The sequence below is a fragment of the Erithacus rubecula genome (assembly GCF_903797595.1).
Source record: "Erithacus rubecula genome assembly, chromosome: 3".
Taxonomy (NCBI): domain Eukaryota; kingdom Metazoa; phylum Chordata; class Aves; order Passeriformes; family Muscicapidae; genus Erithacus; species Erithacus rubecula.
The window spans coordinates 52,109,800-52,134,569 of NC_136689.1; the positions used below are offsets into that span (position 1 = coordinate 52,109,800).

A 24,770-nucleotide genomic window follows, 5' to 3' on the forward strand; every position below is an offset into this window, starting at 1 on the left:
AAATGTCTTTGTTAAAGCTCACTGTTCCATGAGCTGGCAAGAAAACATATCAATGAGTGACATGTCAGGAGACATAGGTACATTTTAGAAAGAAAATGAACACACTTGCTTCTGTTTGTCAGACTGACTTTATATAAGGTTCTTGTAAAACAGAACTTATTCTGCCCCCCTGTAAAAAGTGTCATCCATCAATATTAAAAAGAAAGGCAAGAAAGCTCTTATTTACCCTACTCTCTAGGCTGAGTTCTTATCCTCAGATGAACTTTATTTTTTGACCAGCTCACTAATTATTATTGAAATCACTGACCCCTCTAAAGAAGCACATAAGCATTTGAGTTAGTAGCAAGACCAGCCTTAATTGGTCCACTTACATAAAAGTAGAAACATAAAACTTCTAAATATAAGTTTCTGGCATACCTCTTGCTATTATTACAGGTAAATAAGGTAAAACAGAGTGAAATTCCAGCTGATTTGCACAGAAATTTGTGCCAATGTGTTTTCTAGTGGCTGCTCTTCAAAGCAGGGATGGAGATGGACAGAAAGTGTTGTATGCAATTCAGGATTCCAAAGTAGCCAGTAAATCACACAATATCCAGGGGGTGAATAATGAATTGGCATTGGACCATTTTTAAAAATGGTTTGTAATATAAAATCCACAATTAGGAGAAGAATAAAAAAAAAAAAAAATAAAAGAGAGAGAGACAGGTTGCTAGAGTACTAACCCTTCTTTCTCAGTCCCATTCCTTTACTTATTTCTGATCCAGCAGGGAACTAAAATATGCCTGTGAGCCAGCAAGATAGGCTCAGCATCACTCCAATGTTTTATGTGATCTCAGTTGGTGGTATTAGAATTTAAATTAGAAATCCCAACTGAACAATGATTATCTGGACTCTGAAGTTGACAGAAAAAAAAAAAAAATCAGAAAGAAAGAAAAAAACCAAATCCAGCTACAGTCTTTCCCAAGAGCAATTGCCCTTTCTGACAGGAAGGGGTAAAAATAGAGGCAGCTCATTAATATGGCTTGGCAGTGCTTAATGGCAGCTGGTCTGAAGAGTTAGATCAGTGGGTCTTTCCAGCAGTACTCCCGGACCGCTGCCAGCAGGTGTTGCTGTGTTCAACAAAATGAAAAGGAGTGCGGGGGGGATGGGGAGAAAAATATTTATAAAGAGAGAAATAGGTGTGAAAAAAAATTAGTCACCGAGTAAAGCTTTCATTAGGCCTTTGGTAAAGCTATACACAAACTCCCCGAGGCAATAAGGAGCATGCTCTGAAATGAATAATGCTTTTCACTTCTCCTAAACTCCTTTCAGAAGTTATCCTGCGCTATAAATCACACACATGCTTGCTGTGCTTCACTCGGTAGCTTTCGCGTTTGTCACAGACCACACACTCTCTCACTGGGAATCCTCTGCCCCTCCGCTGCAGTAGAAGAAGGTCTCTCCCTGTCCCTGTCCCTGCTGCCCCAGGAGGGGGAGGACGGTCACAGCCGGCGCCGCACCGCTCTGACTCCAAGGAGAAGGAGACAGCTCCGTTACTCCCGTTACTCCCAGGGCAAGTTTTACATCCTCCGTAAAACCAATGCAATGTAAGGTCTCTCGCTGAGAACATGTCTGCTGCCAAATTGCAACAGGCACTGCACTACCGGTATGCAGCTAATTTCGAAGAGTTTTAGGATGTCAGTTAAAACCAAACTCACCCTGGTCCTGAGAAAAGCAGAGCTGCAAGGTGGAAAAGTCACTTGGCAAAACTTGGGCTTAGGATCCCCACTAAAAAAAGAGTCCTGCGACTAACTAGGTATATACATGTTCCTTATCTGGTTTTCGAAGCAAGTGTCTCACTGTTTCTGAAGGAAAAAAAAAGGAGAGGCAAAAAAAAGCAAAAAAGGGGGGGGAAAAAAGAAGAAAAAGCGCTTGTTCTTTGTAACAACTGGAACTACCAATTCATTGTACCTTTCATTGCAGAAAAGCTACTGCAACCTGTTTCACTTATTATATGCATATTAAAATGGGAAACAAAACAACCTATCTGGTCATATGTTTCCCATTAACTTTTCCATTGGGAAAATTATTTTTTTCTCATTCTACCAAAGCTGATGTGTGAATACAGCACACCCACCAGTTGGGATCAACACTGCTATAAGGACTCCCTGGTATCACTGTAAATTGAAAGTTTGAAATCTTTCTTTGATCCAGATCAGCCATATTCCAAGACAGATTAAAGTTACATTACCAACAGGACATAAAAATATAATTATAAGTACGATTCAGGCCAAAAAAAAAAAAAAAAAAAAAATCTGAGGGATGGGGATTTTCTGGTAATCAGTGGGTGTTATGAATGAGTAAAGACTGCATGATCATGCCATTTGTCATAAACGGTACCACATAAAGCCAGTTATTATATGTGTTTAAGAAAGGAGATGGATTTTGGATTTACTTTTGACCTTTATGTATCACTTCTGTACTGCCTAATTGGCATAGTTATTTCTGATTTTCATTAATGTAAATTGAAATGAAAATTGCTTTTTATTTTATTCCACAAGTGTTAATACCATACTTGCAAAAAATGTGACCTGTCATTCATTGTAATTTATTTTTAGATGTCTAAACAGTTTTTAATAGTGTGATGCAATCTGCACGTCAAGGAGCCAGGAGACTTGGACAGGAGCAATATGATTCATTTTTTGAAGAGCTTTAAAGGGATCCCTAATTTAAACAGAAGGACATATTTATTCAGAGATTGAATTAAAAAAAAAAAATCATCCAAAGCAAAAGAATTCTTACTCAAATGCATTTTCCTGAATTTGAAAACAATCCAAATTTGCAGAAAGATTATCTGGTATATCCTTAAGTGTGTAAGAAGAAGAAAACAATTTGCAAAGTAGTAATTAACTATCTGGCAAATACTGTATTTGAACTAGAACAGTGTTATCTACATCTAGTATTATCTATATCTAGCTATGCAATACAAGTTAGAGTGTATCTTCCTGACTCATAATGTTTGCTTTGTCTGATTTTAAGTTCTAGTCTTTAAATGGATACAAAATCACCTCTATGAGTTGATCCACGATATTTTGTCATGCTAGAGAATTAGGAGTTTCCATTAGATAATTACCAGAAGCATGTCTCATACAGGAAAAACAGTCAATTGCTGATGTAACACGATTAACCAATCCAGCACAGGAACCAGCCCACTTTTGACAGGCATTATATGTGAGTGTACACACGAGAAGTATAAAGCTTCACATTATAAGTACCACAAAGAGGAACTTCAGCAGTTCTTAAAGCACAATACAGCAGTCTCCTTCTGAGAGTCAGGACTAGAGAGGTAAAACTTTCATTCAGTTTTTTTCCTTTAAAACTGAAACTTTTAATTCCTGTGCATGCTGTTCCATACTGCTAGGGTTATATTGAATGAATACATATGTAGAACTTTGCAGCTCAGGTAATTTATAGAAAGAGCCTGAACCACCATTTCTGTATGTATTCAAAGACATTTCTGTATGCGTTTTTGTACATATATGTAAGTACATATTTACATGTAAGTACAAGTAAACCATGTATCAGCAGTATTGGAAGACTCGCTTTTAGAAAACAGTGATTTTTAGAAAGTTATGCTTTAGCATGAAATCTGTCATCATCATGGCATGCAAGTAAAATATGCTATGCCTCTATGTAATAGAGATTGTATGCGATAACTGTACCTGTAGAATATGGCAAGCAACACATACCCCACAGCAAGAACCCAGACATGCTTATCTGTATTTTATTTTGATTTATGCCTCTCCCTTGCTTTTCCTCAGACACTGTTAGGATAGGTGCTATATTAGAACTATATTTAACTCCTTTAATTATGTCATCTGTTAGTACATCTAATCATGAATGCATATTTTCATCTGAAATTATTTTTTCATCCAATTAAACTTTTAGTTCTATTTCAAGCTGACTTTCAGACTTCATATAATTCCAACAGACTTTGGGCTGTTCACAAGATCCAAGAAAATTCGATGTATTATAGTGAGGTTTGTGTTACAAAGATGTGTTTATAAGAATGGCTGCAGGGTTTATAATGCTGACAGACCTGTAAGTGTAACAGTATATAACAGTATAGCAACTGAGGTCAGTAAAACACAGATGAGGGGGTACTGTGGATGCCTTATAACAGTAAAAGACTTATAAAAGATCTTAATTGAAAAGGACTAGCAATATATAACATTTGTAAGACTTTGGTTGATTGTTCAATTACTTCTGTATGTTTCATTTACTCTACCTATAATTCCTTGCCTGTCTCTTAGCCCATGTGCCTGTAGTCATCTCATGGAAATAAGAGACCTTTCAATGCTTTTATTTATAAATTACTCCTTTCCACTGTGAAATACAATGGTTGACAGTAATATACTGGGAGTGGAATATTTGCTGGGTAGGAGGTAAGCCCATCTGAGAAGACAGAGGTGTGTGAGAGCGAGAATGAAAGGAATGAAAAAAAGAGGGTAAACTCTAAAAAAGAAGCAGCTGCTCTAAGAATCTGTACAAGGCAATACCTGAAAGGGAAGAATAGTTATAGTTACATCTGTCATTTTTCCATTACCAAATCAAATGCAAGCGAGTTTGAAAACTTCAACTTTGCTGAGTAAAGAACAGAACAGAGAGGATACAGAATGTAAAGGCAACCTGAAGCCATGGCCGTGGCACACGGAATGCCTTTGCACTGCAGAGCAAAGCCCTCCCAGGCATACATTGACAAGGGGCTACCAACACTGGTTGAAACTCCCGCTTCTTGTAGTGCTTTAGATTTCTTTTAATTTCCAATGTCTTATTCTAACAGTATGATTGTTCTCTGTGATTTAAATAAATGAAGTAATAAGTGCCTTCTAATAACAATGGGCCAAATGTAGAAGATCTTACTCAGCCTTCACTCAGACAGAATTATTATTGGCATCGATGAGGGATTTGCCTGAGTCAGAAGCAAGTATGATTTGGCCAGATGATATGTAAGACTTTTCACATTCAAAGCATTTTTCAGGCATTGCTTTATTAACCCCAAACCTAAATATATCTACCCAAGAACTTCCAGGCACAGACTAGCCTTGAAGTAGGGATATTATATGGCACTACCATGGCATGTCACATATATGAACGAACTCCTGCTTAGGCTTTCAGTGCTGACAGCATATTGCAGCTGGGGAGTGTGTCATGTATTATAGAGCCCTCCAAACAACAGTGCTATTTTGTGCCTGTCAGACCTCTTGCCAGTGCTGATAACCCCCAGCATTTAGAAGTGAGCAGAAAAAAAATTTTTCTTCTACTCCAGGCAGAATAATGTTCTGTTCAAAATATTCAGAACCCCTGCCCTCATTCCCATCTCATTCATAAGTTATTTAACATACCTTGCTATCCCTAAAATTACCAGGCAGAACCAAGAGCAAGGTGCTCATTAAAGATTTCACTCTTTTAATTCATTCATGTTTCCTCTGTTTAGTTAAGCTAGTGATACTGTTGAAGGAATAAAACAAACAAAACAAAACAAAAAGAAAGGGGAAAAAAAGGGGGAAATGACAGCTGGGGAGGGGGGGAGGGTCAAAGAGAGAGAAAAAAAAGAAAAAAAGGAGAGTAAATTTACAGGAATGAGAAGGTATTTTAGAAAGGGGGGAGGGAAGGAACCACGAGTAGTGATATTTGAAGAGAGGTGTGTGTTAGGGGAGCAATGAGCATAAGGAAGCCAGCCTGCCTGTTCCTCCCCCTTCCTAATCATAGCCTTTACTCACAGACAAAACTCCCTCCCTCTCTCATTCACTCACTCACTTTAGGCCAATCCGTCCTCTCTCTCTCTCTCCCTCTCTCTGTGTCTCTCTCCTACTCTGAGACAGAGTCAGAACTCTTCTCCCTGACAGCCACAAACATCTACAGCACTTATTGCATTCAGAGGGGGAACCTGCAAACAAAACTTCACAGAAAACTTTTGGTTCTTGTTCCAGAGAATTTGCTGAAGAGAAGGAAAAACAAACAAACAAACAAACAAACTAAACCAACCCCCAAAAAAACTGTTCGTGAAGGGGGAGGAAAAGCAGGGCCTTTTAAAAAGAGAATCACAACAACTTTTGCTGCCAGGATGCCTTTGCTTTGGAAGAGAGGATTTCTGTTGGTGCTTTGCTGGATTATAGTGAGGAGTTCCCCAACCCCAGGATCCGAGGGGCACAGTTCAGTCACTGACTGTCCATCATGTGCCCTTGCCACGCTCTCAAAGGATGTGCCCAGCTCACAGCCTGAGATGGTGGAAGCAGTAAAGAAGCACATACTGAACATGTTGCACTTGAGGGACAGACCTAATATCACCCAGCCAGTGCCCAAGGCAGCACTTTTAAATGCCATCAAAAAACTCCACGTGGGAAAGGTGGGAGAGGATGGTTATGTGGAAATAGAGGATGATGTTGGAAGAAGAGCCGAAATGAATGAAGTTGTGGAGCAAACCTCAGAAATCATCACTTTTGCAGAATCAGGTGAGTGCTTGAAAAACAAAACTGTAAAATATCTTTTGTGCCCAAACTGAAAAATATTCTTTGTGCCAAAAGTGCAATTAACTTATTTTCTTCTCCTCAGCAATAATGTTTTCTGAAAGGTTGTAGGATGAGACTTGGGGGAAGGGAGAAGGAGGAATGGGATGGGGGGGGGGTAGGACTCTGAAGGAATTTGATTTTTCTGACTTAGTCTTGGCTACAGATTACACTTGCTAAGCACAGTCAGTCACACAGGGAGGAAGCTCTCTAACCAATCTTGAACATAAAGTCAGGCTGCAGCAGGGTCCTCCAAACTCTGCCTTTAAATCCAGAATGCAGTAAAAGGCTGGATTGCAGAGTTTATGGTGAGAGGAAAAAAAGGCTGTAGCCTTTTGGGGAGTTTATCAAGACAGAAAGTGAACTGTAAACTACTTCAGAAATAGCCCTTTCATGTAAAAATTATAGTGGAAGTTATAAAATCAGATGAAGCAGCTTTAAGTTTTAGAAGTGAGAGGGCTGTTTTGTGGGTTTTTTCCTCTCTTTTTTTTTTTTTTTTTTTTTTTTTTTTTTTAATTTAACACAGCATCTTCGGCAGTAAAGAGTTGCAGGGACTGTCAGATGACTTCAATAGAACTGCACAAGTTGCTGTAGCTGATCCAATTTGTAATGCAGACTTCTGCATACTGGAAAAAAGATTCTGCTCCTAAAACACTCCTGCCAAAAAATGCAACCTTGGTAGGGTGTATTTTTGAACTCTTTCACAGTTCTTTTTCCCCTAACTCCTGGGCAGCAAGAGCTCAGAATATATATATTTAGTAAACAAAGTCTTAAGGCTCACATAAACTGCCCATAGGAAACAGCTCTAAAGTTGTACTTTTCTTTCTTGTTCCTGCATGAATAGGACCAGAACCCGTTTTAATTCAATGTATATGTATCTGCACATACTTCTGTTAGTGTACGTGGGTATGCTAATGCATGCATCAATAGCAGTTACTTGTAATAAGTCTATCATCTAACTAACATCAACTTTTTATGATGCTGTCTAGCCAAAGCATTTTTCCTGTTGCCAAGACTGTTTTAAAAGAATGTCATTGTTTTGTTTGGTACAGCATATGGTAGGCAAAGTATGCAAAGGAACTCCAAGCATTTTTGTTTAAAAGTTTGCTGCAGCAGTATAAACAATTAAGACAACACTCAGAGTTTCCAGTCCTGAAAACCTGTTGACTCAGATGTTCTGATTGCAGGGAAGCCATGCACAAGAAGTGTGCATGCTTTTAAGTGCAGACATTCCTGCTGGCTGTCTGATTTCCAACTGTACAAGGAGTCCTAGCCTTCGGAGTCCTTGTCAATATACACATTAACAGTTCTTTCAGCATGAGAGCTCAGGCTTTTCAGCCTTTCCATCCCCTCCTCTTCAAAGGGCAGAGAGAAGGTGTCAGTGCCAAAGTCATTAGAAGCAGGGGTAGCTCAACATTAGTTTAGAAATGAATTTATAAAAGCAAGGAAACCTCTAAGCTGTCTATGAGTCGTATTCCCCACCTGGTTTTCAGCAGCTCGCTGCGAGCACAGTGGAACACATATGGCATGAACAGTGGTTTCTCTTCACTGTGTGCGTCGCAATCATTTGTAAACACATTATTGTCTCTCCTGAGCTCTGACACAAAGGAATTTGGAATTTGATATATGCCTGCTCTGTACAATACCCTGAGCGGCGGCTGCCGAAGCCATTGGCTCCTGGGGTCACGTGAGCAGCAAGAGCCGTGCCATTGCCCGCACTCTGGCCAATCATCCTGCCACCCATCCCGCCAGGAACCAGCGGGACGCGGCGCTCGGCCCGATCCACACGGCGCTGGCCGCTGCTGCCGGCACAGCCCTGGGGCAGGACCTGTGCTGTGGAGCTCCAGGGCAGGAGCATCACTGTGTCCTCCCTGACACGCTTCTCTTCCTTCCCACTAAGACAATCCTGGAAGCCTAGGCAGGAGGGCTGCTTTGTCCATTTTTTCCACACCTGCTACCTTTCCATGCCTCTTTGATTTGGAACAAGGGAGGGGCAATTAGCAACCTAAAAACCGAGCTCTGGTTTGGGCTTCTAATGGAAATGATAAATCCACTTTGTGGAGTAATTTCAGACTGCTGAAGGATATTCTTCATCAACAGCCACTCGTATCTGGTGATTTGCTAACATCAGAGGATCTACCAGGTTTTACAGGTGCTGATGTTGCATCAACTCAAGTAACTCTCTCTACCTGAGATCCTGTGCACTGGCAGTTTTGCCTGTCAAATATTAAACCAGTGTTTTTCCTGTAAAGGAAAGTGAGGCAAAAAATATAAAGGCATGTCATATAGGAAGCATGAGTTTAAAAGGAAGGAACAGAATATAGCCACAGGGACAGTCTCCACTTTTCATTCTGTGGGAACTGGGAATAGCATGAAGAAGTTTAAACACCAAGCAGGAGAATAATCGTGTTCCGCTCACAGCCAGGTTAATGCATTTCCTGCTTTTAACATCAAACTCACTCAGCCTCGATAGAGGGCAATAAGAAATCAATGAAAATGAATGAAAACATCTCATATTGCATCAAATAAATGCATATAAAAAGCAAAATAAGACTTTAGGCTTCTTGTTTCTATGGGTATGGCTTGACATAAACCAGCCTTTCCCCATGCCTTTCAGATGCTACATTTACTACTTGCTTTTATTAAATATTTCCATTTTTCATCAGTCATATTCTCAAACATACAAATTGAGTGAATGAACAAGCAGCACCCTGTGCATGCAGCTCTGGCTTGAGACTGCTAAAACAGGCCAAAATTCAAACAAGCACAGACTTCAGACAATTAGAGGGGAAATAAATGCAGTAAACTTGTCTGAAGCACAGGTGTAGTTATGTCCAGGAAATCACCAAAATAGTTGGCAGGTAGTTTTCACAGCTAACAAATCCACACAGATCTCTGCAAAACTAATGACTGTGAGTATTGGGCAAAAGCTACAAATGCACCCTACTGTCCTTTGGCACTGTTACAAATAAAACATGAAAATTACTTTCTACTTGCATATCAAAGTAAGATTACTAACCTCGATTAGTTCTGCTGTAAGGTTAGCTGTGCCAGAGTTTTGTGTGCTACTTCAAAGTCTTAAAAATAGTTTTTTGAGGAGAGGGGTCATATAATTTTGTGACAAGTTAATCAAATGGGTTCGATAACAGAGATACTCAATACTTATAAATATGATTGGCCACTAACTCGTTCATTATTTTAAGCAGACAGCTTATTAGGCAGATCTGGGATTTTGCCAACTGGCAACTAAACTACCAATGAAATGGGTTGCTAACATTAGTCCCTGAGAAGGTGATAGGAATTATTGGATGGAAATACTGAAATCTAAAGGTTTATCACCAGGAGAAAAAGAATAGAGAAGTCTGCCAGCTATTTAGACCACTGCTACTGTTTTGTACCACTTCATAGAGAATTCATGGTGAACTGACTTGATCATGTAATGCCCACTTTCATGTGCAGAGGGATAGGTGTATGCATATATTCACGTGTTTTCCCAGAAGATACATACCCTATACAACCAAGCTGGCAGTTCAGGAGGAAAAAAGAACCAAAGGATGTGTTGCTTATGTATTTTGAATAATTTCAGCAAATTTATTTTGAAAATAACTGTATTTAAGGGTACAAGTATTCATGCTGAATAAAGAACGGCCACGAGAGGGCACACTCCAAAGGCTTTTTGCTCCACAAGAGGCAACCTTCCTGCAAACTCTTATTTTACCTAATTGGATTCTGAATCCCAGAGATCTTTATGCTTATCTGCAGCTGCTCTGAGTGGGGCTTGTCTCTTTTTTCTAGTTAATTAAAAGGCAGGGATTCGCTGCAGTGAAAAGCTGCAAGGAAAATAATGCAGGAAGGAAATAGGTAGAGGGGTAAAAGATAAATTGATGGATGCTAGCAGTGCTGGAAATCTAGAGACATCAGAAATTATAAATATTATTTTTTTACACGATACTGAGAAATGTGACCATGAATCATCATGTGAGATGATCTGCTCAGATCTTTTTATTTTAATGCAGTCTCCTTGGCTTTTAGAAAACAAGCTTATTTTCCCTAGTTGTTTTTTCCTTTTTTTTCCCCCCTTGGCATACCAAATCAAAGATTTCAAGTTTAGCAAATGAGAGCAAGTTACTTCCAGAAGAGGAAAGCCATTCTGCATTGATCTGTTTCATTGTATTAAAATGTGAGAATTCAGGGGGGTATGGGGGGAGGTGGGGTGGGGTTGGTTGGTTTAAAGAACAATCTGAGAAAGCAGAGAGGAATCTAGGAAGGTGGGAACCAGTTTAGAAAAACATACAGAGACAGAAAGTATTGCATGTATCTCTGTGTAGCCAGGCCCACAGCTTTGTGCTGGTAGGGAATATCTGAGTATGTCTTTGCCTGTATGTGTGTATAAGCACAACTATGTCCTTACACAGAGGCATGCCAGGGCAGACATGCTCGTGTACCTGTGCCTGTACCCACACCATTCCTGCAGACAAGAATGTGCATTCGTGTGTTTTCCTCTCTGCAGGATATATCTACCTTGCATGCACATAAGTGAATCATGCTGAGGAGTTCTTACATCTATATCTATATATAGAGATATGCCTATGAGAAGGCAATCTCATTTAATGCAACAGAACTTTGCAACATTGATTTAGGATTGAAGTTTAGTTTACTGGAAGCAACTGGAAGTTCTGTTATTCATTTCAGTGGGCTTGGGATTTGGGCCTCAGTGCACAGAAATTAAATATTTCAATGAAAACAGACAGGCAGTCTCTGATCCACTTAATTTTAAGAATTACAGCAAATTATTATAAGTATTCACAAAAAAAAAAAAAGTGCCCTCTCAAAAAAAAATATATGAAGACTGGGGATTTTTTTTTACCTTGGAATATTTTACTGATGCAAATAATCCTAAACTTTGCTTGAGCTATTTTAGACATAAATGAAGAAATCAAGTTAAAAAAAAAAAAAAAAAAGAACAACTTCAACCAAACAAACACCTTTTTTGTTTCTAAATATTTAAAGGCATGTGGGGGAAGGGCTTTCAGTTTGGAAAGAACTCAAAGCTGTGGATGTAAAGTGCTTCCCTCCTAACAAAATAGCAGAGGAGAGTCAAGGTTCACCAGAACTAAATTATTTCACATTCTGAATGACCTTGTCAATGCCTCTTTGGGTTAACTTTTGAAGAAAAGGTATTTAAATAAAGTCGCTGCTGCTTTTTTTCCCCCCACGAACCCTAGGGGAATAGTTCTTTTTCCTGATTTTCTTTTTCAGTTTATTTTTTTTGTACAACAAGAATTATTTTTTTTCTGGCATCTAATGGTAGGTGAGCATAAATGTAAGGTATTATTTGTGCCATAATTTCTCTTCCCACTGTAAGAGGCAACAGTAAGGGAGCAGGAATGAAAGTATGCAACCTGGATGATGGGTCACAAAAAACAGATAATGAATAATCAGAATAAAATGTTTGCCAGTGATCCATAGGCTGAAATGCATTCACAGAAATGGCCACTGTCTAACTGTGGCAATAAGACATTTGTAATCATGTCTGTCTAGGGGATAATTACCAGATGATAACACTAAATTCTGTGAATAAATTCTATGCTGCAAAGAATTCATCTAACTCCAGTGGTCACTCATTAGTAAACATTTTGAGCAATTATCTCTCAATAACCATGCTCTTCTCTTCACTCTCTTTAGAGGAACCTTTCTAGTAACCTATTTTTTTTCTGTCTCCTGGGGAACGGAAATGAGAAGTGAAGGGAAGGATGCTTTTGAATGTAATTACAGATTGGCACTCAGTACAAATTCCCCCAAATCTAAACATAGGCAGTAGTAAAGTTAGCAACTAAAAAAGGAAAAAAAAGCTTGCTTTGTATGGAAAAACAGTTCACTTAGAGTATAATGTAAAAACGTTTCAAAATTAAGCACCGGTGAAGCATAGAAATTTAAAGTGACAGCACCTTACACACTGAACACTTTTCAAAGGAAAATAAATCCTGTGTATTAAGAGAAGTTAAGAATAAGCCGCATTATAATTTCACAAAGGATAACCACTATCATTATGAAAGAAAAAGCCTTAATGATTTAACTGCATATAGTTAAAAGATTAAGTATCTTCACATTTTACACAAAATAATATACTCTCAATTGTATAGCTTTGACCCCACCTAGTATATTGAACTAACAGGGCTTGATCTTGAATCCTGCTGCAAATTGCAAATAGCAGAATTTCAGCTGCACAGTTAAAGCCAACCATACTGTAGGAAGGATCCTGAGCCTCAGAGGAAGAGCACAGTGGACCTGCAGATTCCTGCTGGAGCACAGCATGAGCTACCTCATGCAGGGCTACCCCTCCAGTCCTCCCGTGCCTGGGCCATCAAGGGTTCTGCCAATCTCTCCACGGGCTCCTGTGCCATGCCTGTCACCCAAGAGCTGCTTGGGAGCAGGTGCTCACCACAGAGTCCTGTGTGAGCCCTCACCAGCCCTTCCAGAGGTGGAGAGGAGGGTACCTGTGCAGGCTCCCCTCTGCTTGCATGTTCAGGCTTCTCTCCTAAAAAGGTGCACAAGCGCTAGTGAAGAGAAAAACAGATATGAGAAAACTCCCATGCTATATATACTGCGCCGCTTTCTTTCCATTCAGTAACTCCTTCCATTAAACCTTTTACCATATATGCACTACTTCTTAGAGCTTGTATTTTTAACCACTTCTCACATCATTTGCTGGTGTCACTCGCCCTGCTGGACTGCTCCTTTGGCATCACAGTCCTCCTTCGGGAAGGGACTTTGCTCAGCAGTAAAGCAGAGAGGTGGCCTCTCCAAAGTTTTGGGAAAGGGAAATGCGGAAAAGCAATCAAAAGGAGCCCAAAGTAATCCCTTGTCTCCTTTTTCAGCTGCCTTCTGCTATGATAACAATCCAGGCTGTTGACATTGCTGTTTATATGAACATGGAAGTGATGAAGGCATTATCACTGTTGGGCTGTAGGTCTTTCCTCAGCAGTCAGGCAGGAGGAGCAGGATGATTACAAATGGAAAAAGACCCTCGCAAATCAGCTGTGGCAAATGTAAAGGCAAGACAAAAGCGTAAACAAAATGTAATTATGGAAGTGATACCAGCCCCAAATTTCAGGAATCTTCCTTTGACCTTCAGGTTTGATGAACAGTGTATATTTCTTAAGCTTTGATCCTGACCATTAATTCAGATCTAGAAAGAAAGACTGCTAAATCCCTAAGAAATATCTGGAGAAAATTAAATATAGATTTTTTTTTTTTTTTTTTTTTTTTTTTTTTTGTCTCAGAACACTTGAAGAATTTATTTTATTGTAGCACTGAATCTTTTGAAAACAAAGATCCTGTTATAAAGAGAATGCATAATCATAATAAGCCAGATTCTAGGGTCTCAATTTGTTTTAGCACAGGCCAAACACTGATTTCAAAATGAGCTTGTCTGAGAACAGTGACCTCTTAAAAACTGCAGGATTCATACCATTTGTGCTGTGTGATTGTAACAAACTAGTTGTGAATGTGGAGAGAATTCAGAAAAGCTTCGTTTTTCCTAATGTGAAAGCATGCTTTTTATCCTCAACCTTGCACCATTCCCAGTCTCCTTCTAAAAAGACCTATGAAAGGGAAAGTGTTTCTAAATTGCTATAAAACCTTTTATTAGCTATGCAGGTTTAAGGATTTTGTTTCATTCAGAAATATTAGACTCAGATAAGCTTCCTGTATCTTTTTTCTTTAGCATCTTAATCCACCCTTTGTTGCTGAAAATGTAGTTAACCACATCCAGAGAGGCTGTTATTGTAGCTAACAAGGAGGCTGTCATCCCTGTATAAGGACATGTCTTAGCCTACCTTGTTCAAGCTCACTTCCTCCAGGTAAAGAAAAAGCAAGTACTCATGTACTTCCACCATACTGTTCAAATATTTTTAGTAGTATTTTTAGTATTCTTTAGTAGAAGAATTCTAGTTCCACACATAGAGGAGCATTTGAAAAGCTATTTAAGAGGGCTCTTGAAGTCCTGATTCTTTCATGTAATATTTGTCAAAAAAACTGCTTGCATCACTCTACTTCTGGCCATTGCAAAAGGTAATATGAATATTCGCAGATATGTCACTTGGTAACTATTTTCAACTCCCACTAGCATGGAAATAGCAGAATATGAAATACCATGCACTAGCACTTAACAGTTTATGTTATTCTGTTGTGCAGGACTGCCTGGCTTTTCAGATTAGATGGGTCATACAGCTTTTTCCACTGTTGATCCAGGACTGCACACCCTACCTGCTTTCTCAGAGCAGATGACCAGAGCAGGTTTTTTGTCCATGTCCAGCACAGTTGATCTTCTTATGCACCCAGCACAGCCAATATGCTCATGCACAGGATCCCTGCTACTTCCAGAACTACTGTCTGTGCCCAGCTTGGTTTGTCAAGAATACAAAATAATTATGACAATTCCCAGCAATTCATGCTGATTCCACACACAAGTCTGTAAGCTCTGGGGAAAGAGAGCAGCTGGGAAAAGGTTGCTGGTGCCAGAAGACCTTCTGCAGCTTGATCTAAACCACCTCTTTTTTTCCACCAAGGTTTGCTTGGTTAGAGGCAGCAAGCAGAATGGGTTGAATGGAGGGTCTTGGTTGGCAACAATTCACCCTTGGCACATCCCCTACCTTCAGGTTCCCTCGATGTCCAGGCCCCCCTCAGGACTGGAAAGGGATAACCTAAAGTTAGAAGCTTGCTCAAGAGGGGAGAATCAGAGGGAATAAAGCCAGAGCCTGGCTGGTTCTCACAGCCATTAGAAGTATCCATTCTCATAGAGAACACTCTATAACCTCCCTGTGTACCATACAACCAGCCTTTTGGACCAGACTTCCTTTGGACTGGGGGGACATCATTGTACAACTCCTCATGCTCTGAAATGAGTCAGGAGTGAGACTGATGTCTATCACCTGACCTCTGCTCCAATACAGCTGGCAGCTTTGACATAGTTTGATTACCAGAGTGGAAAAGAAAACCAGCATTAGCCATTCAGTCATTATTGAATAAATCAATTAAAAAATAATAGAAAAAGAGTAATCTCATCATGCCTCACACTACTGGTCAGCATGCTCTGTCTTTTTTATGAGCTACTTCCTCTTCTAAAGCACAGTCCTGCTGGTTCATGTAGCTCCCTGAGAAATTAACGTAACTCACTTTGGAGACTGGCATCATCCAAGCAGTTAACACAAACCATGTGTTTCCATATTTCAGTGACAGTTAAAGTCTACAATTTCACACTCTCACTTAGAGGGAAAACAAAAGCAAAACACTATGCCCTTTGGACACTGTAATTCAGAAATGTCTCTCTCTTTGACCTGGGAATGCCACGAGGGAAAGCTGAATGTGTCAGTGATAGTACTTCACAGAGAAGAAAAGCAACAGGTAGCTCAAGGGGCAGCACAGCCTGCCTACAAACTTCAGAGATCAGCAGCTCTTGAATTTACAAGTGAACACAAGGTAGATGTCTCTTGTGATTTTGCTCCAGTCCTGTCTCACTGGAGAAAGGGTGAACAGGGGAATGGTCAGGGAGCCCGTACTTGTGAATTCAGTTGCAGTGGGAAGCAAGGAGAAGAGCCTTGCTACAATGAGGGCAATTTTTCCTGTGTGTGCCCAACTACTTCTGTTTTAATCACCACTTGTTTTTAGGGTGCAAAGGTGTTTTTAGAGTTACCGACAAGAAGAATTGCTGCACAGAAAATTTGGTAAACAACTATGGGTAGCTCAAGAATAATATTAATGACAAATTGATAATTATGAATACTGTTTGTTTCTCACTAAGGTCAGATATCTGTACATTGCAAATCTGTGATCCCCAGTCCATCCTGGCCTCCATGCTGAGAAGGAACAAAAGACATCATCAGGGATTTTTTCTTTGTCAAGAAAATAGAAAAGTACCTCTCCTGAAAAAAATAATATCACCACCACCACCCCCCAGCTAATTTATTCTCTCTTAACTTCTTCATGCTCTAGTGATCAAATCATTAAACAGCCCTCATTATTCATTCCAACTTCTGCCAGGGATACGAGCTCTGTATCCGAGAAACACCTCCTCACCATCACAATCATCATAATGACATCTCAGCAAGTTGATACAATTATGCCAGAGAACCATCCCCATAATTATACAGTTCTTTAGCTCATTTCTCAGTGTATTCACCATTACTATAATCACAGCAAGTACAGTGTGTTAAATTAGGAACAGGATCTACAGCGAACATCTAACAGTATGAAAAGTCTGCCTGCTGCAATTCTTCAATTCTTGACAATATAACTCTGCAAACTTCTTAAAGCTGAGGTTTATATTTTAGCATGTGTTTGTTTTTGAAACAATAGGTATTTACAATTCATTCGAAGATGCAAATGAAGGATGTATTTTTATGGAGGGAGAAAGGGTAAACCTCTTTTCCACATAATTTTCAAATTATATCTAGAGAATTGGCAGCACTGGACCTCATTCCCATACCAGATATTAGGTGTAGATTTTTATGCATATAGTTCAAATGGACTGCCATCATAAAGCATTTTTATCTTTCAACTTACAGTGATCACAATGACATCTTAAGCAAATGAGCCCTTGGCAGCCACTGATGCTTATTTGCCATGAGATGCTTTACATTAATGACTATATTGTTACTATGACAAATGCTCTGGTTAAAATATGGTGGAAAACAGGCAAATATATACTTTTTAGAAAGAGAATTTTCACAAAATACAAACTGAGGAGGGGGTGAAGGGATGTTAGAACAGAAGATCTATAAAAATTTAAAGAACCAAGTAGAAAACCTAGGGCACTTTGTGCCTGTGGAAAAAGTAACAGAAGTCTCTTTAACAAAATGCAAGCAGACATACTAACAAGTTCTTCCTATCTATTTCCATTTACCAAATCAGGCACAGCCAAGAAAATGTTGCACTTTGAGATTTCCAAGGAAGGCAGTGAATTATCGGTGGTGGAGCATGCTGAAGTATGGCTCTTCCTGAAGGTCTCTAAGGCCAACCGGAGCAGGACAAAAGTCACCATTCGCCTGTTTCAACAGCAACGGCAGCCAAAAGGCAATTATGAAGGAGCTGAGGATGCAGAGGATGGGGGACTGAAAGGTGAAAAGAGTGAGACTTTGATTTCAGAAAAGGCAGTGGACACCCGTAAGAGCACTTGGCACATCTTCCCCGTCTCCAGCAGTGTCCAGAGACTCCTGGACCAAGGCAAGAGCTCTCTGGATGTGCGGATTGCCTGTGACCTGTGTCAAGAGACAGGAGCCAACCTGGTGCTACTGGGTAAGAAGAAGAAAAAGGAAGATGATGGGGAAGGGAAAGAAAAGGAAGCTGGAGAATTCACAGTAGAAGAGGAGAAGGAGCAATCACATCGGCCCTTCTTGATGATGCTTGCCCGGCACTCAGAGGATCGCCAGCACAGGCGGCGGAGACGAGGCCTGGAGTGTGATGGCAAAGTCAATATCTGCTGCAAGAAGCAATTCTTTGTCAGCTTCAAGGACATAGGATGGAGTGACTGGATCATTGCTCCTACAGGCTATCATGCCAACTACTGTGAAGGAGAGTGTCCCAGCCATATAGCAGGCACATCTGGTTCATCATTATCTTTCCACTCCACTGTCATCAACCACTACCGCATGCGGGGCCATAGCCCCTTTGCCAACCTCAAATCATGTTGTGTGCCCACCAAGCTCCGGCCTATGTCCATGCTCTACTATGATGATGGCCAGAACATCATTAAGAAAGACATACAGAATATGATCGTGGAGGAGTGTGGCTGTTCGTAGATGCTGGTGTGTACAAGACCCTTGTGAAGAAAATGTATCAAAAGCCCAAGAAGAAGAAAGACCAGACATGGTATAATCATTTTTGAGTGAAACAATAATCAGAAATATAAGCAAAAAACAGAAGAAAGCAAGAAAAGGGAGAGAGATAAAAAGAAGAAAAAAAAAAAAAAAAGACTTAAGGAGGATCAGAAAAGACTTCAGCTATAAAAATGGAAGAAAACGTCATGAAGCTGGGCTTGAATAAGATAGGTCCGAATGGTGGTATGGATTGGGGATTTCCCCTTCCTTTCAGTATGCTTCTTATCTTGTTACATAGTATACTAAACATTAGTTACTACTAGGGGAAGGAAGTTCTGTTCCCTCCCTTAGTTACCCATCAGGTCAAGCCATGGTAGCAGCTCACCTAACCTGCAGAAATTTGGACAAAGTCCAAAAGGTCAATGAAAAGCCATGTGTACGATTACTACAGTCACTGGCACTTTCCCCCCACATTTACAGAGCCACTGAGTAGGTGTGTAGTGTTTGTGTTTGCATATATATGGCTATGTATACATGTCTCTATATATACAGACACAATACATGCACATATACTTAACATTGATCAAGGGTCAATAGTGTGCAGGTGTGTACACCTACATCTTCTGCACTACATTTACAAAAATAAAAAAAGAAAAAAGGAAAAAAAGAAAAATGAAGAAAAAAAACAGAACAAAAAGTTAATGAAAGAATAAAAGTTACATTCTGTAAAGGTGCTTACAATGTTAGAACTATGCAACCTAGACGGTTTGAAACTGTTTACCTGCGAGAGAAAGAAAAAAAACAAAACAGAGAGACTTTTTTTAAAAATGGAAGCAACTTGTTTTAAAAAATCTTCAGTGAGAGATACTTGAAAGGAACATGTTTGTCCAGTTACTGGAGTCAAACATTTCTATATTTTGTAAAAAAAATTTTTAATCGTTTACTATTTGCACTACAATGGTGTCTGACCTGTCTAATCCTTATTTAACAAATATTTGCAAGGGAGGGTGGTTGGGTGTGGGAGGGGTTGAGAGCTGCACTTATTGTGAGCTATACAAGAACTGCTACAGCACACAAAATAGCTATTTTTATTATTATAATAATTATTATTATTTTGTACCTTAAAATGAATAGACACATACACCAAAGACATTCGTGCAAGCCTCTGCAAAGTTGTTTGTGGTTGGTGCCATTCACCTGTAATGAGTTAGGGTTTGAATTAAGAGTCAGTGGATTGATTACATTCAGGCTAGAATATCTGTTAACCAGTTAAATTCAAATAGTGCCCTCAACAGAAAATTGCCATTTGAAATAAATCCAGACAATTCCCGGGATCTGGATCCAAGGTGCTTGAATCCGAGGTCCATCTGAGCATAATTGTATTGTTTTGTATGTGCAAGACTAAACTTGGCCCTGATGCACAGCAAATGTGCATTGTAGGGAAACAACTTTGTCCAAGAGATATACATATATATGTATATATTTCTGTATGTATATATGTATGTATACACAAGGTATAAGCACTTCTGGCTTTATTTTACTGTTCTTAAAACAATGAATGTTTGTGTGCAAAGCACAGTATGTTAAAAGACTTTTTGTTTCTTACTGCCAAGTGGAAGGCTACATGTTCAAAATGGTATTTGTGCAAGAGAAACCTAAAGTGCTGGTATACACTTAAAAAGTGTTGATGCAAAATTGCAAGCAGCCTTGGGCCCTGTCCACCATTGCTCCTGCAAGTATAAAGAAAATGGCAACTGTGGTTGGATTTCTGTTTGGAATACAGTCCTTGCTGAAATACTGGCTTTCTCAACCACCACCCTCTAGCATGACAACTCTTAATGGGTTTGTGCGTTACCTGTAAGACCTAATTTCCAGTGTCAACACCTAACCTGAAGGGTCCAACCCATAGGGCATAGGTAGATAGTCATTGTTTTTAAAAATTTTTCGCTGTCATATTTAAAAGAATGTTAAACTTACATTTGTGTTTGGGTAGGGGGAGATGATAAGAGGGAATGGGAGAAACCTTTAGGCCCTGTTTACACTGAATTTGATAACCCTGAGCCTGAAGCTTCAGACTCTCATAGGTTTGCTGAACCAAGCCCCAGTTAGCGGCCTTTAGCGGCCTTCTGATGGGACAGGCTTCTAAATGCCTCTTCTGGAAAGAAGTACTAACACGGCTCCCCGTCTTGTTGAGAGCACAGTTTGTTAAAAAGGAAAAAAAAAAAAAAAAAAAAAAAAAAAAAAAAAAAAAAAAAAAAGTGAAAAGATAGCACAATATAACCCAGTCACACTGGCTAGGGATAGTGTGTTAGCACCTTCATGGTGAGAACCATGTTTAAACAGTGTAATCAGGGCCTTCATTTTTTGTCAGCCAAAACTGATTGTGTGTGCATGTGTGCGTGTGTGTTCTTTGCGTGTGCATTTGTATGTGCGCATGGGCGCATGTCCGTACTTGTATGTATCTATAGAGATAAAGAAGAAAAGGGAAAAAAAAAAAGAAGAAAAAAGAAAGAAAGAAAAAAAATAGCCCTTTCCTCTGTTGGATAGATATCAACATACATGCATATAGCTAAGTTTTCTATCTAATTTATTCCACAATATTTAGATTGCATAGTACAGCTAATGGGTTACATTTATGTACTTTTTATACAATGCATTTTTTACAGACTTGTTTGCAATTTGCAAAAAAAAAAAAAAAAGTTGAAAAAATACAATTGGTTAAACACTAAATTTTTCACTAAAGTGTTCTGTAAAATATCAAGGCTTTCTGATTTAAATTATTTGCAGAAGTTTGTTGGGGTTTTTGTGTTTTCTTCCTGGGGAAAGGGAGGGTACCAAATGCTAGTAGGAAAATTACCAGGAAAAAAAAAAAAAAAGATGCACAACTAATTTATCTTTATAACTTTAAAGAAGTTCCTGGCCCTGCTTATTTGAAGCATGTGGCAGAATTTCTGTTGATTTTTCTAGAAGCAGAGCCAGCCTTTGGAGCAGCAGGAGCAGAGACACAGTCTGTAAGAGTTGTTGAGGAGAGTATCATTTAGTTCACTGGTCTTTGTACATGGCTTTAAAATTGGATGCCCCAGAACCCTTATTTATATGATCAGATGTCCCAGAATAGTTACTCATGTCAACAGGCCCTTTGATTTCAACTGGTCTCCTTACCAGATCAGTAAAACTAACATGTGTAAAGTTGTGCCAGGGAGAATCACAGGTTCCTTTTGCTGTGGGCATTGTCAAGGGAGAGAAAGGGTTCTGAATAAATGGCACCACAGCCAACACTATTTAATCCAATTATTTGAGTTAGACTGTTTGCATCATGGTGGATCTCTGAACACAGTGGTAAGAGAGACAGGTCAGATGGCTCACATTGATAAAAATTATTCTCAACAGTGATTTGTTAGAGAGTACTGGGGACCTGAAATCCCAGAACCTTCCCCTAGATGACAATGGCAAAACTCCCATTGGCTGCTAGCAAAGTAAGTTTAGACTCATGGTTTTTCTGGCTAAAGGAGAAAGAGCCTTTAAAAAATAATTCTGATTCTGAATTTGATAGCAGATTTCAGGCCAGGAACTGGTCTGAAAAACATGAAACTACCCTGAGACAACTTCCAACTGAGGAAAGAAAATAGGATTTTAGATATTGTGAGCAGGTTTCATAATAGCTACAGCAAAAACAGGAGAAAGTTTTCAAATCAAGAAGTTACTGTTCCCAAGCCCTACTTTTTAGCTTTCAATTGTGTGTGTATACTGGTAACAAATTTTAAAGATTTCTCCCTCCAACCTCTAGAATCAGTCATGGGGTTTTGATTTGTGGTCAGAGTTATTTAAAGTAGGGGGAAATGAAAAACTGTATGATAAAGTAAAATAAGAAATTAGGATGTTAATCAAGACTGAATGATTCCAGCTAAATAGCCCATCCCTGATAATTTGATGTAATTAAATCTGCATGTACTTAAAATAGCATTAGAAATTGTTACCATATTTAAGCAGTTGTTCTAGGGCATGCAGCCTTAAAAATTACTTCTCCTTTCAGGTATGACTGTACCAAAAAAAAGGAAAGGCTCTTAACTACTAACACATTCCTTTCCATATAACCTACTGACTGTTTATATTGAAAATACATTTTCAGTATATACTTAACCACAGAAATGTATTTGTTTAGGTGCCTCCATAATCTTCTTGCTTGAGAGTTGACCACATTTGGTTGTCTTTCCACATCTCCTGTCAGATGCTCACTGGTTACAAAGCCTAAGAAACTGGCATAAGTGCATGCTAAGATGTTTCTTTGGGTTAGCTGAATGTATTTGTATCCTTTAGATTTAGCAAAAGGAAATGCTTACAGATGATTGTAATTACTGTGCACTCATATGGTCAAGTGCGCAAAACTGCAGAACTGAATGAAATGGGAGTTTTGTCATTGACTTCGATAGGAAGAGTCTCCTACCAAATCACTGCAAAGTAGGGCTCTATTATATATACCTCTTTTTTTCTTTTTAGTTTAGTTGAGAATTAAGCTGTCAAGTTCATTTAACAGTGACACTACAAGACCATGTAGAGGCTAGCAGCAATATCTCTTAGGTAGATAAGTTCAGGCATCTGTAAATTCTATGTGCAAAATTAAAAATTGATGGACTATAGTTACTCATGTGGAATTGTGCCTTACTCTGTAAGCAATGCCATTGATTTTCAGAAGGTCTCCTTTCCTAGAAAGTTACCAGTCAGCATCAATAAATTGAGCAAAATCTGTTTCTGAAGTGTAGGTAGATATGATGGAAATTATTAAGTTCTTTAAGTTAAACCTCATGTCAATAGTGCGCATCAGTATAAGAACCAGATGCTAATCCCTTTCCTCACACTGAAAAAAGCTTTACTCCCCATATACTCTCACTGCATTACATGTGGAGTAAAACATTTTCAGCATGAGTAAATAAAATCATAATTTGATCTTTCGTGAACAACTAGAAGCAAGGCTTTCATGGGCTGAAACAAGCAGCACTTCTGGGTTTTATAGCTATTTATTTTTTGAGATATAATGAATCTGTTAATTCTCAATGGGTTTCTTTGTATTTAAATACTTTCAAAAACAATACATTGACAATGGGTTGAAGATATATATAAATATATATATTATCTATATATATGTATATATATCTTCATAATAATATGTATATAAAATGTAATATAATGCAATATGACATAATATATTTCATTATGTTATATTACATTTTATTAAATATATATACATATTATATATGTCTACAGTATATATATATACACACAACTATATATATGTATATACATATATATAAATTATGAAAGCCAAGATATTATGAAGCCTATTTTGTTTCTATCATTTTGTGTTTTGTTGTTGATATTATTATTATTGTTATTATTATTATTTTGCATACTACATGCAGTGCTTTAACCAATGTCTGTTTGGCTAATGTAATTAAAGTTGTTAATTTATATGAGTACATTTCAACTATGTCAATGGTTTCTTAATATTTATTGTGTAGAAGGACTGGTATTTTTTTTATTTACATTATGTTTAAAGAGGTAACAGTTTGATATGTTCTCATTTGTTTATATTAGAAGTTATTTATTTTCACGGCATTCCGTCTGGTATTTTGATATTTGGAAGGCATGCTACCTATACTTTGTACAGTTAGTGGGCAGTATTCAGCAGCTCCCAGTAGATTTTTAGGCCCTATATTAAGTAAAAGACTTATTTGGGCTTTTTATTTTAGATTTTTCCTATTGGTTTGCCAGGACCACTCAGTGCACTTATTGCCAGACACTCTGCCTGCGTGACCAATTTATTCCTACTGTATTTACCCAGGACAGAGGACCAAAAACACCTCTGGTGTAAGTCCAGTGACTTCAGTGAAGTTATACCAGAGATGTATTTGGCTCACAGAGAAAATGCTTGTGCAAATCAATGCAAAGAAAAGGCAGAAAGAAAGAGTCTTTGCATTTGGAACGGGATTTCAACATGTTAAAAATGTTTGGATCAGCTGTTACTTTATTTTACTTTGTTCTTTTTGTTATTTGCTCTTTCTTATACAACAGCAGCAACAACACAAGTGAAATAAATAAAGGGAGTTTCACCAAGCCTTGTGTAATCGTTCCTTAATATGCATTCTTTGTTGGGAAATTCACGAGAACTTGGGAAATAATGCCTCTTTGGACTTAACAGTATTATATCTTTCTCTTCAGCATGAATATGTTGAATGGACATTTGAATTCATGGCCCAACCAGTAATGGAATTTTAGGTTGCTCTCTTCTCTTTGTGAAAGACATGGAGCACAAAAGCTAAAGCCAACGCAAATTCCCTTTGCCTACAGACTGTTAGGTCTTCAGCTACTATCACCACAATTCCCTTGAAATAATCCAGAACTAGATACT

At 38.7% G+C, this 24,770-nt stretch overlaps 1 protein-coding gene and 1 long non-coding RNA gene across 3 annotated transcripts in view; one reads left to right on the plus strand and one right to left on the minus strand.

Moving 5' to 3' along the window:
- LOC306800135 overlaps nt 1–8,239 on the minus strand; it is an 81,192-nt gene extending 72,953 nt beyond the window's left edge. Inside the window, exon 1 of the long non-coding RNA XR_013773764.1 lies at nt 8,031–8,239. This is a non-coding gene — a long non-coding RNA (uncharacterized lncRNA). The remainder of the gene's footprint in view (nt 1–8,030) is intronic.
- On the plus strand, nt 3,239–18,377 carry INHBA (inhibin subunit beta A). 2 transcript variants are annotated; one of them, XM_079301959.1, is made up of 3 exons: nt 3,239–3,325; nt 5,973–6,494; nt 17,460–18,377. In XM_079301959.1, exons 2-3 carry the CDS (start codon nt 6,107–6,109, stop codon nt 18,344–18,346), a joined length of 1,275 nt encoding a protein of 424 aa, XP_079158085.1. In that variant the 5' UTR covers nt 3,239–3,325; nt 5,973–6,106; the 3' UTR covers nt 18,347–18,377. The 2 variants fall into 2 exon arrangements, with proteins under 2 accessions (XP_079158085.1, XP_079158084.1); XM_079301958.1 differs by lacking the exon at nt 3,239–3,325 and having other exon boundaries at nt 5,687–6,494.
- The last annotated feature ends 6,393 nt before the right edge of the window (nt 18,378–24,770 follow it).